General features: G+C 35.8%; 1 protein-coding gene across 1 annotated transcript in view; it reads left to right on the top strand.

Annotated features, from left to right (window-relative positions):
• The window catches only part of LOC142343018 (uncharacterized), a 70248-nt gene that overhangs the window by 2628 nt on the left and 53997 nt on the right, over positions 1–13623 (top strand). The window contains exon 2 of the mRNA XM_075394702.1: positions 786–856. Within this exon, the coding sequence (XP_075250817.1) occupies positions 786–856 (71 nt within the window). The remainder of the gene's footprint in view (positions 1–785; positions 857–13623) is intronic.

Here is a 13623-nt window from a genome sequence, read left to right as displayed (position 1 = left end):
CTTAAAAATGTTTTCAGGTAGCAATGAGCCGATATACTCCTGTGAAATTTAAATGGACACCTGCCTTAATTTCCTCAATATTTTCGGACGGGATTCCTTGGCATCTTCACATTAGACTTATTAGGAGATGTAATAAAACTGGAAAGTCTTGGGCAAAACCTGCACAAGAGACTTAAACCATTGTTTTGATTCATTACTGACTTGACGTGAATCCGGATACACAATGTCGGAATTTCCAAAGATCGCGTTTTTTTTAAAAATTTTTTTGCTACTTGCCATTGTAAGTATTATCTGCATTACATTGTTCAACGGTTTTATACTGTAGCCTAAAGCAAAAACCAAGATGTGCATTAAATAACAACTTGGTAAAGGATTAAGTTTGCTCTAGATTTGTAAAAGAAAACTGAAGTTGGCTGTTATTATTGAAATATGCTGAATCAACGTTGAAAGCTCTTGGATCAATTCTGTGCTTTTATTTATACAGCTGATTTTTTTCACAATTTTTGAATAATTTTAAGTGTATTTGGTGTCGAGCTGCAATTTTGACGAACTATCGTTGAAGTTGATTAACTTTTCCCGAACCTTTCTGCTATATTTAACAGTAGTCAATAAGAGAAAATTTTCAATGTTTTTTCGTTAGCAGCTATCTGAATAGATTAAACACTGAACTGTTTTTACGCCCCTAGAGTTGAGTTACTTTTAGAGCTGTGAAAAGTCGTTACTGTGGCGTATGCTTGACAACTTCTGGAAAAATATGTGATTTTGATAACAGAATCTTGCCGATAACATCGACTCTCACTCACCAATGTTTCGACTGAGATAGAAGGAACGTCACAACCATCTTGTTTCTACAAAGGTAGCTGTTAATTTTGAGGTTTTTAACTGTTTCACTACTCTCCTAGTTAATAAACCTAACACAGTGATGAAGAAGCTGAGAACATTTTGAAAAAATGATGAAAAAGACAGACTTTGTCCAGCAATTTCTGCGATAATTTCTCTATGAAATGAAATTAAACAAATATGTACAAATTTTCTGATATTAAAATAAAAAGGATTAAATCCAGTGGATTTTCGCAAACAATTTGTAATATTACAAATTGCTTATAAAATTCCACTAGATTTATTCCCTTTTCATTTTGATATCAGAAAATCGGTACTTATTTCTTTATATAAAGCATACGCTTTTTATAACACAAGAAAACATTCTGACAAAATTAAGAGAGTAATTGAACGAGAAAAATAGAGCTTGGCATTGACAGTCAAATGTATAAATCCAGAAAACGGGTTTGAGTCTCATCCTGTCAACAGTCGTTATTAACAATTTCACGCAGAGAACTTACAAGAGAAAAACAATACGAATCAAGACATAGAGTTTTTCTGCAATTATTTCGAGTAAACGGAGAAGTTCGATAATCTGATTTCTAAAACTACGAATTCAGTTCGAAATTAGAGGAGAGCAAATTTAGGTAAATGAGTTTTCGATAGTTTTTATAACTTTTTTGAGTATTGAGAATTGCTGCGTTTTGCTCCCTAAGTCCACCAAAACGTATAACTTTCAAAATCGGTTGTAACATTTGGCTGAACGAAACACCAAAAAAAACGTGTGTGTGTATGTGTGTGAGTAGTATATAATACCTACGTAAAGAAGGGGGGGGGGGGTTATCATTCGACTCTTAACCATAGGATAATAGGTAGTGGCGGTTAAGTGTGAATAGGCTAGGCGAGATAAAATCTTTCCGCCTGCTGTTTATTGCCGTTTGGATTGTTCTATTCCGCCGTTCTTGGTAGTTCTTTCTGGTCGTTTGAATTTAACGCTACATGTAAAAAGTAGTCTCATTACCCTAATAGAGGGGAGGGGCTTATTATGTGATATTTAGACGTGTGATTAAGTGGTTTTGGTCAGTTGTTAGCAAAAATTGATCATTATTGGGAGAATGTGTGCATAGATCAAATGGCAACTATAGCAACGCTTGATTTGAAAAGTATTCACGAAACTTACAAGGAAATCGAAAAAGAATATTCACAATACGGTAAACGATTTTTATACTTTTTAGCCACTTGTTTGCATTTGGATCCGGATCTTGATTTGGATATTGCGTTGAAGTTGCGGCCGTACGGAGGTTTGATTGGTATTGATAATTGTTCGTTAGACAAGTATTTCAAAAATTTAAAATTTTTGAGATTACATGCCATACTCCACGACGCTTCCGGTTTTGTTTATGAATATAGTGAAAAGGGTCCAGGCTATTCTTACGTATTACCTTGTTCAGTGACAAATGAGTACCTTGGTCATGTGACTGGAATTGCTTTTTGTTTATACGTAAAATCTTTCAAAAATAGTTTATTCAATTTGCTGGAGTGTTGAAATCGGGAGCGGTTGTTCTTGATTTTGAAGGCTTTCGAAGTAAAAAATTTGGATTTATAATAAAAGAACTTGCGGTATCTACCGAAAATTACAACGATATATTTTCGTTTTTACCTCCAAAATCATTTAACATACTTTGTTCGAGTGAGCAAAGATCTTTCCTGTGGGCATCTAAATTCCTTCATGGGCTCTCGTGATCTCTCTACAGGAGAGTACCCTTATCATTATTTGCAACAGATTTTTCAAAGTATAGTTCTTCGATTTCTGTTTTGTGATTTTTACGCAAAAGGATTAGAAAAAAAGAAACTTTACGACAGCTGTTACAGAGGAACGTTATCAACTTGGAACTTTCTTTCTGCCCAAAAATTGAACACTTGAAGTTGTATCGGGAGACACCGGTTTGTAAATTACATGCATTGAGTTGCCCAAAACGACAGAGAACCAAGTATTGTGCCAATAAGAAGGCAAAACTCTTTTACCAGTGGCTGACGAATGAATCGTCGGTTAGAGAAACCAGCTCCGTCTCTACTACAAGTGAATTTGTCTCCAAATTTGACAGTTTACAGTTGCATAACGCCTGAAAATCAGTTAACGGTTACTCTTATCAAGGAAGAAAAAATTGACACAAGAGGCCAGACAGTTTTGAGAAAACAGCAGATTGTGTGTGCTGGTGCTGAAATAGAAGCTTTCAAGAAGTATCTTTCTCTACTGGAGTACTTTCAATTGTACCATGTCTTTACAAGAGAAAATGAAAAGGTTGAAACTAACCCCTTTACCTACGCCCAAGCGTGCAGTACCAGTTCTGATGTCTCTGGACGATGAGACTCTTCCCGATGACATCAAGCAGCTGATTAAAGAGAACAATGTAGAGTCAATTGTTTTTAGAGATAAACAAGATTCGATGAATGCAAACTATACAATCACTTACAAACAAGGAGACGAAGACTCTGGATATGTTTCTTATGAATTTTTCATAGTTAAATAATTATGTAAAAATTCCTGGAAAGCAATTCATTTTTTTGAACAATTTTATTTCACAATGAGTCAAACCGAAGATCAATTAGATTCGGGTGGAGGCATAACTGACTTGGTTTTTGACGCCGAGCACCAAGAAAGACAATCTTGGAGGTTTTGCAATTCGAGATCGCCTCGATCAGAGGTTGTATACTTTACACAAATCATTATAATAATTTTTCTTATAACTGTATCTCTCACCAAGTTGGTTTTTTTCAGTCTTGACTGTGAAGAATACACATTTTGGTTTTCACTTCTTTCTTGTACAGTTGGATACGCTCTTCCAAATCCAAATTTATGAATAAAGTTATTTCTACCAATGACCGGTTGTTCATGGCTGTTTGCGGGCCGTCTTGCTGCGGGAAAACTGAGCTCATTTTCAAAATGTTATTAGTTGGCACATTTTTCCTAGAGTTTCAAACAATTTATTATTTTTATCAGCATGATCAGCCAAAACTCTAATCGTTAGAGAAGAAACTGAACATACATTTTAAAAAATTCTCCAATTTTGAGCTCATTTCAGAGTTAGAGAACTGCCTTCTTGTGTTCGATGATTTATGTGAAAAAATTTTTAATGACAAAGAATTTTCCAAATTAGCAACCGCAGGGCGACATAGAAACATCAGTGTAATTTATATTAAACACATTTTGTTCCAGCAAAGCAGATGGTTCAGAACAATTGATCTAAACACAACACATATCATATTGTTCAAATCACCCCGTGACACACAACAGATTAGTTTTATTGGTCAACAGTTGAATAATGCACAATGTTTAAAAGAAAGCTATGAGCTCGCAACCAAAGAACCGTTTGGTCATTTATTAACTGATTTGGATCAAAAAACATCAGACGTCTTGCGCTACTGTTCAAATATTGTTCCTCCAGGACCATCAATTTTTTATCTGCCATCAGCTAAAGCCATTATCACAAATTTGATCGATGAGAGAGAAAGAAGTTTGTATGCTGGGGCAGCTGCTAGACATATCGGATACAAAACTAAAAGAGAAGATCGAGAGAGCTCCAAATAAATTCATTAAATTCCTTTGCGAATGTTTCCTCAACATTGTCAATGGTAATGTTCCAATAAGAAAAAGTGTTGTAGTAGGTTATGAAAAATCATTCAGAAAGCTATTGTCTAGACAAACAAGTTTGAAAGAAAAGAGGCAACTTTTTGCTAGAGAAACAGATTTGGTCAAAATTGTTGGTTTCGCTTGTTATCGATATTTGACAAAATCATAATGCGCACCGAAGAATTCATTTTAATTCCAAAAAGAATGTTTGCTTCACATCAACCGGTAAAAAAAGAAGTTTTGGACAATCCCTTTTATAAACAGAAAGCTGCACAGCTTTCTGTTTTGCAAAGAAACCAGTCCAACTCAATGGAAAAACCAGAGAAAGCATTTGAACCAGTTGAGACTGCAAACAAACTGATGATTGAAACAGCAGAAGAGGAGAAAACAGAATCCATGAGCGAAGACAGCGAGATTGAACCGGTAGTGAAAAAACAAAAAAAGCGACAATTTCACCTCTATAAAGATAGAGCTAGAAGTTATGAATAAAAACCAAATCAAAAGATCAAAAATCATACTTGACTTGATTAACCAATCTGAAACAGTCACCATAGAGTCGAATGACGTTCTTCACGTTAATAAGGAAACACTGGGCATCAAAGCTTCAACATTTCTGTACAATATACATCAACCAACTAAAAAAATTGACATTGAAAAATACTCAAAAATTTTATTTGCTCTTAATATCTCACCTCATCTTGTTGCAAATACACATGCCAAGCAAATCTTGGAAGCCTCGTCTGAAAGTGAACAAGAATTTTTCCCAAGTAGAGAACAACCCAGTCAACAAGAGTTCTCCTCTACTGGAGAACGACTCAGTGGCTCAAAACCAACCCGAAAAAAATATAAAGAAGAAACGGACCAAACGCCAGACAAAGAAGAGACCAGTCAGAAGATGTGGTCTTTCTTTTCCTGAAGTAAAAAAATTGGATCAGTTGTATTTAAAAGGACCAGCTTCGAATGGAAGCATAAAACGACTACAGACTCAAAGCAAACTCCTATAGGCAAAGTCCTGTCCTATTTGGAGACAAAGCCGTCTTTCACAAAGTACCGTTCAATTCGATTAAAATTTCCTAGGCTTAAAGTTTTTGTAAAAGACATTAACGAAATTTGGTCTCTAGATTTAGCACACGCTGATAAATTAGCAAAGTATAACCGCAACATCAAGTATCTCCTAGTAGCGGTTGATTGTTTGTCAAGATATTTACGAGTGGAACCATTAAAAACAAAGTACGCAACAGAAGCAGCTGAAGCATTCAAAAAGATGATCAAAAACAAACAGCCCGAAAAAGTATGGGTTGACGATGGCACAGAATTTCTGGGAGAATTCAAACAATTGTGCAACAAACGCGGAATTCAGTTATATAGTACTTTCAGTGAAAAAAAGTCAGCTTTTGCAGAGAGGAACATTAGATCTCTCAAAAAGATAATTCATCGGTATCTGAAAGAAAAGTGGACCTATAGCTACATTGACCAATTAGACCAATTTGTGAAAACAATCAATTCAAGAGTCAATCGAGTAACTAAAATTGCTCCCAACAAAGTTACAAAAAAAGATGTGCCACGACTAGTTTCATTGACAGTCCAAACAAGCTCAAATCAGAAGCCCAAGTTTTACATTGGAGACTTTGTGAGAATAGTTAAAAAAGATAAAGCATTCAGGAAAAGTTACAAGCAATCGTTCAGAGACGAAGTCTTTGAAATAACGGGAATACCGACATTAAGCCCACCAACATACTCCTTAGTCAACACAGACAAAGAACCAATTCAAGGAAAATTTTATCAACCAGAATTACAACTTGTCAGGCTCCCTCTCGTTGAAAATGTCCAACAACCGGTTTGAAGACAAGTTTACAGTTCACGTTGTTTCATCCGCTTCAATGGAAATATTTGATTCAATCACACTTGCATCATTTCGAAATTTCTTTAATGACGAAATTCAATTTGCAGGTGATTGGAGAGTGGCGTTAAGTGAATTCATATTCCCAACAAAAATAGAAAACATAGTAAACGGAAATCTAATTGTGTACAACTTAAAAGACTATGAAGATTCCCAAAAGATGTCTTCGGGAGCTAATGTTATTTCTAGACCTTTTAGTGGACAACAATTTAGTTTTATGCCAGGAACCTTTGATACAGTGGCACAACTTCTTGCTACAATTAAGCGAACAATTGGACTGCCCCATTTGTCTTTCAGAGAGTTGAAGAGCTCTGGAAAATATGAAATTTTATTTGGTAAGTATGAGGGAATTACTTTTCCCAGCGAGGAAATTCCGAGCATTATTGGATTTAAGGGTATTCCTGACGGTAATGGAATACATATTGGGTACAAAATGATTTTCAATGCGAACAGGTTTATGAAAAGTGATGATAGGAAAGCTTATTATGGGGAGTTCCCAGCTGATCTTTGTGGTGGAAAGCATCTAATTTTCATCTACACTAACATAATTGAATATCAATACGTTGGTGACACTAAGGCTCCTTTTTTGCGAGTCATTGATTCAAAACAACGTCTGAAAAACGGTAGTGTTTGTGAGCTTGAGCCAACTCATCGGATAGTTTTTACAAATTTAGACTATAAGAAGCTCCTAAGCAACACAATTCAATCGATTTCAATTGAACTGAGAACGGAAACAGGACAATTAGTTCCCTTTTCGGGAACTGGAAAAGTTATTCTAACACTACAATTCAAAAAATTTTCCTTCTAAAATGGATTCTTATTATGCGAATCAAGCAACGTCTTTGCCTCACTTCTCTGGACATTATCGTCAAAGAGGAAGTGGTTTTGGAGCCCTAGCTGAAGGGATTGGACGTGTTGCGCTGCCTTTAGCACGTCGTTTTATTTTGCCTACAGAGAAGCGTATCGGGAAAAAGCCTTTGAAACAAAGTGTTCCAGAGATTTTGGATGTAGTCGGAAGCAAAAAGTCTCCTAAACAGGCGTCTAAAAATACAATCGCAAAAACTGTTAAAAAACAGATTGGGGGATCTCGACGAAATACTTCACGTCGGAGGAAGTCAAGTCGAGTCAAGCCACAGAAAGCGATCAACAAACGCAAAAAAACCATTTCAACGCACAGAGCTCCAAAAAGAAGTCGGTCAGATTTTTTTGCCAGAGTGAACGATGATCGCTAATTTGTTACCATCAGAAGCAACTCACAGTTCATTGGATTTATTCAAAAAAATTTTCTCTTTTAGTAACTTTCGATGGTTGTTTTTGTCAAAAGTTGGGCCCAGTTTACAGTCCAAATGGACCCATGTTAGAATTTGAAGTCGCCGGTGACCGAAATAATTTTATTGACTTACAGAAAATTTTCTTGGAAGTAAAATGTAAAATTGTCCAGTCATCAGAAGCTGATTTGAGATATGACGCAGGAGCAGCAACAGATGTTGCGAAGACAGATGCTCCCTATTTTTGCAATAATGTGTTACTTTCACTCTTCTCTGACTGTACATTGTCTGCTAATGGACTAAAAATTTCAAACGCTAACGGAAACTATGCTCATAAAAGTTTTATTGAAACAGAATTTTGACATAACAAAGATGCAAAAAACACCTGGTTGGCATGTCAGGGTTACTCCTACGAAAAAAATCCAGGAGCGCTGTCAACTGCGGAAGTGAACAGAAGGAAAGCCTTAGTGAGGCAATCAGCTGAGTGCACATTCTACGGTAAAGTTGCAGTCAACTTTTTCACCTGTGACAGACATTTGCTAAGTGGTGTGACACTTCGAATTGCATTTAGACGGTCAATAGATGATTTTGTTATAATGTCTGACGATGCTGCCAAGCACTACAAAGTAAAAATTGTCGAAGCTAATTTGTATGTGCGCAAGATGACATTGAACCATGATGTTGTATCGGCTATTGAAAAAATTTTATTAATAAGTCCAGCTTCGTATCCCTACCTGGAGACTCTAACAAAAACGTTTCTGGCGTCAACAGGTCTCCACAGTTGGAAACAAGAAGATATTTTTGCCAGAGAACCGATTCGTAGACTAGCAATTTGTCTGAAAACTAACGAAGCGTTTCTTGTTCACAACAGACAAAATCCATTTAATTTCCGCAAATTCGACCTTGAGCAGATTTATATTTATCGAAACGTTTTACCTGTGGCAGACAGTCCGATATCAACAAGTGATGACAAACGTCTTTACTTTAACATAATATCCGATTTAGCTTACATCGACAATGGTCATGGAATAAGTTTGACAGATTACCCAAACCATTTCATAATGGTTTTTGATTTGACCAGCACCCAACAAACATCCCACGATTTTATTCATCCTGGGTTTACAAATTCGTCAATTTCTATTGAGTTGAAATTTTCTGCGGCCTTACCGAACAATATAGAAATATTCATTATTGGCGAAAAAGCTAGCACAATATTTGTTGATAGTGCCAGAAAAGTATCAAAGAATCACATTCTGACAAATCAATGATGGATGAAGATGATATTAATGGTTTAATCCAAGGTCGCAAAACTCTTAAATATAAATTTCATGGTGTGTTTGCGGCCAACAACTTTCCGGAAAAAATGAACAGAAACAGCTTCCTTATTGTTAATGCAGCAACTGCTGAAAATATTGGCAGCCACTGGTTACTATTATGCAGAAAAAACAATCAACTTTTGTTTGCCGATCCCCTTGGTCAGCCCATTTCATCGTACAAACACCTATATCAAAGAATCGTTTCCGTTGGCAGCAATCACAACATCTATCAACTCTTGGAGAATCAACCAATTCAAAGAGCAAACTCTAAACTTTGTGGATTTTTTTGTATTTATATTGCTCATTTTGTTTTCAATGCTAAAAAATTTGTAAATATTAGCGATAATGAATTGATTCGTTTCGCTTTTCATATGATGTTCTAACCTTACTAACTTGAGAAATTTATTTTTTTTTCAAAACTTTAATTTTTCTTCATACACAAAGCGAACACTCAATAAATCAGAATCAATATTCAATTTTCCATATCCACTCATAAAAATATCCATAATTTGACAAAAAGCGCCAGAATGAGGACCATACAAATTTGTTTCAACTCTTCGTAAAGTTTCACTATTAACAAAATCAGTTTGAACTTGTTTCGATGGAGGCCGGGCATTGTAGATAGTTTTTTTAGCAACTACTGACATCTTGGCACTCGGTTTGAGATTGACATTTGTTTGTTTTGCAGAGCTGCTTTTCGATAAATTGTTGTGGTTAGCAAAAGCTGGCAGTCGTTTGCGCACTGTCTGTGAATCGGTTTTTTCTCCCGAACCGTTGAATTCGATTGCCAATTTGAGCTTTGTAAAAACGTCTCCATTAGTCTCCAATTTGGTGCAGTCCAAAACAAGAATTTGAAAGCTGTATAAACACAAGGCACAGGAAAGCTCTGATATCGTTTCACTGTTTCGTTTTCAAAAGTAGTTGTATCAATCAGAACGTGATAATGACTGTTTACTAAATTGCAAAATTCGGAATCAAAATGTGCACACAATGCATAAAAATTTCCAAGACAAAAGCTAGGTTTTTCTTCAAGAATGAGAAATTTGAACTGTTTCTGAAATTGTTTAAAGTAATTTGGAGAACGCTCAAACATCGCCTCAACCATCGTTGTTGGCAACTTCTTTTTGAATTTTTGGTTTCTTCGCTAGTTGTGGTTTTGTTGTTGACAGCTGGTCAGCCACTGAGTTCTGTATTTTGCTAGCTGAGCTGACCAAATTTTCCAACTCTCCAAGAGTTAGAGAAATTTTCTGCTCAAACTCGTAATCGTCTGTTGCTTTTTTGAACAATTTCAGAAATACATATGTCCCTGTCCTTTCATAGGTTTTCAGCGTTGCTCTGATTAAGCGCTTATCAGTTTTGGAAATATCGAAATAACAATCTCCAAACTCTGTGTCTTTAGTGGACGTGAAAGACACAGTGTGCAACTTGTTTTATTACTTTCAAGTGTTATATTGTGTAAAACTCCAACTCAATGGGGCGGCAAGTTGGGTTTAAACAAGTGTCGTCAAACTGCCTAATTAAATCCAAATGATTTGTGAATACAGGCTCAAGTACGCCTATGGCGTACTTGAGTCTGTCTGTTGTTCACATATTGCTTAATTAATTTCAGCTGTGACCTTAGATAAGACAAAAACATATGTGAACCTAGGTGTGTACTTGGACCAGCAGTGCACTGTACACTTTTTATTGGAATTATATGCGTACCATATGTTTTGAGAACACAAATGTGACCCACCCTGGGTGGGTATTTGAACAAGCAGTGCAGTGTACACTGTTTATTGATATTATATGCGGACCACATGTTTTGGTTCTATAGAGAAAACAGATGTGACCCTAGGTGTGTATTTGGACCAGCAGTGCAGTGTACACTGTTTATTGGAATTATATGCGGACCATATGTTTATAACTTGGAACAGATGTGACCCTGGGTGTGTGATTTAATTAGAAGCACAAGTGAACCTACAGCAGTAAGGAAATTCTGATAAGAATAAACATGCACCAGCGTACAATGAAATGCTAATAATAAAATACGCTCTGGATAAGAATTGAGTTAGTACACACTATAAAGTGTATCGACCCATGTATAATAACAAAATTTAGAGCATATATCAGAGCACATACACTACCAAAATTAAAACCATATTTGACCCCAGATATAATTTGTCGAATTACACGTTGTGCAATATTACTTTAAAAATAGTTATTCATTTTCTTTAAACCTTGCGTTCAGTGCACTTTGCTTTCTTTCAACAGTTCGTTACCAGACAAACACCTACCAACAGTCTTCTATCAAATTGGTTTTAATTTCTTTCTCAAAATTTGTACAAAAATTATGTCCGTTCAATTACTTGCTGAATCTGTAATTTCCTTGGAGCGAACATTGGTTTATCAGACAGTGTTCGAAAACTTTGTTGTGCTTATTCAACAGAAGAGACAAGGCGATGTTTGGCAATTTTACCAGCACTGCTTGATACCCAAGCTTTTCATTAACGCAATTGCTTCTTTACCAGAGAAGACAGGACCAGCAGATTGCAGTCTTATTACATCAGGAGGACATTTACCTCCACAAACTTTACCAACATTTCAACATCTTGGCATGGAGTCATTACCTGACGACGTTAAACGAATTTTGTTTCGTTACGATTGCGACTGTGTGCCTCTGTTTGAAAACCAGCTAGGGGCTTATCAGGCTTGCGAAAACTTAGCTGACATGTGGGGCACAAAGTCATCACCTTGCTCCCCAGAAAATCAATCGCAATTCGATTCAGCCAGCTTGCCAGTAACACCAGCAGTTGATCCGAGTCCCAGTTTGACACCGACATCTAGTCCATCTTTCTCTGCGGGAATTCACAAGAACAATTCTACGGCTCTGTTCAGTGACAACCAGTTTGATACAACGTTACTGTCAGCTACATAATTTCAAACACCAGAACCAGCACGTGTTTTTTCGTGTCACAGACACGCCAAAGATTTGCAATGCACCAAAGAAACGGCTACCTGAGAATACTTTAATGGACTTATTTGATTAACGTGAAAACTAAACTTAATGGATCACCACAAAACTCTTTTATATAGTGAGATGCTAATTTGATTTTGTTTCAAGAATGTGTGATTTCAACTTTTTAAAAGCTGAATTTAACTTTTTAAATCTGTTCTATAGCTTTAAATCTGCTGAGTCAAAGAAATTAAAACATTGCTACTGATCAAGTTCGAACATGTTCAGAAAAGATTTTCATTATGACGTAAACATTTGTTTCCTAACAAACACTCAATTATTACAACTACTATGACGTGGTGAGATTTTTTAAAATTATATCCAGAAATACTTTTCCCAATCTGCAAAATTTTTGTTATTATTATATATATTAAACATAAAGTTTAGAGATATAGCCATATGTGGGAATATGCGGTATTGACGCTAATGACATGTTAACTCCATGCCACAGCTGTAGCATGGATTGAATTCCAAATTCAATTCATAAGTCGAAGAACTTTTCAAAAAATAAAAAATAATCAAAGAAAATATTTCGGAAAAATGCATTTCAAACGTCAAATTTTGACACTTAATTCAGTAGATGCCCTATTCAGCTTACACTAGAATCAACTCTCATTTGTTACTTGGGGATCAATTGAAAAAAAGAGCATGTTAGTTTAAAAAAAGACGAAAAAAACTCAAAAAAAAATTTTTTAACACATGACCTCTGACCTTTGACCCCAAAAATGAGGGTTCCAAAAAATACTTGGGATGAAACTGATTGTTCAGTAAGACTCAGCATACTCTAAAGTACAAAACATCTCATCACACTCGTCAATTTTTACTCATCCGTTATGGAGATAAAGAGCCTCCAATTAGCGACTAATTAAGGGTTAATTAAACTAATTACTAATTACTGAAAAAAATTCAAATTTTTGCAACGGTTTTGTACTCACTGCTTGATGTCCGACATTATTGCTCATAGGGATCATCATCAAAAAACGGCTCCCTCACCGATTTTCGAAACATCTGGCAATTAATGTCACATTAACATCTGGTATTAATTAGCATATGAAGTACCCTAAGGAAAGATGTTAGATCGGTTTTCTTTAAATTTTTGGACTTATTGGGCCCTCAGTGTAAATTTATCTCATAACAGCTGTCATCAAAAAAGGCCTCAGAAAAAAAAACATGTTTATGTCATGTAATTGTCATGTAATTGTTAATTAATGACTTGATTGACAGAAAAACAAACTTTTTTTCTGTTTTTTTTGAGCAATTTTTTTATATGGGTTCTATGTTTTTCGGCACGGGAAGCATTTTTGCTCATCACACTTAAGAACGTAGGACAACTCTAACCATCCGTAATTGAAAATGCATAAAATAGCGCTTTTTATTACAATTTTGAATATTAGCATGTTTTTCCAGGTTCTCAAAAAAGTTTTTTGACACAAACGATGATCAGCAATACTCGGTAGGGTTCCCTGTGGTGGTATATTTTGGCATACAATTGCAATGGAGAGTTGAAAACACATCTTTTTTCTCTCAAAAGTAACAAAATTTCGAAATAAAGGTATGCGCCAAAACCGACCAATCAGAAAACAACATTTCAAAACTTCTAATTTGGCGCCTATGCAGTACTGTAGTCTCGAATACTGTAAACCCGAGAAGCCATTTCTTGTTCATTCGTTTCTCTAGCTCAACTGTTCGTACTC

Source organism: Convolutriloba macropyga, chromosome 7 (genome assembly GCF_964194025.1).
Source record: "Convolutriloba macropyga chromosome 7, txConMacr16.3, whole genome shotgun sequence".
Classification (NCBI taxonomy): domain Eukaryota; kingdom Metazoa; phylum Xenacoelomorpha; order Acoela; family Convolutidae; genus Convolutriloba; species Convolutriloba macropyga.
The sequence above is the reverse complement of the archived record's forward strand: the minus strand, read 5'-3'. Positions and strand labels throughout refer to the sequence as shown.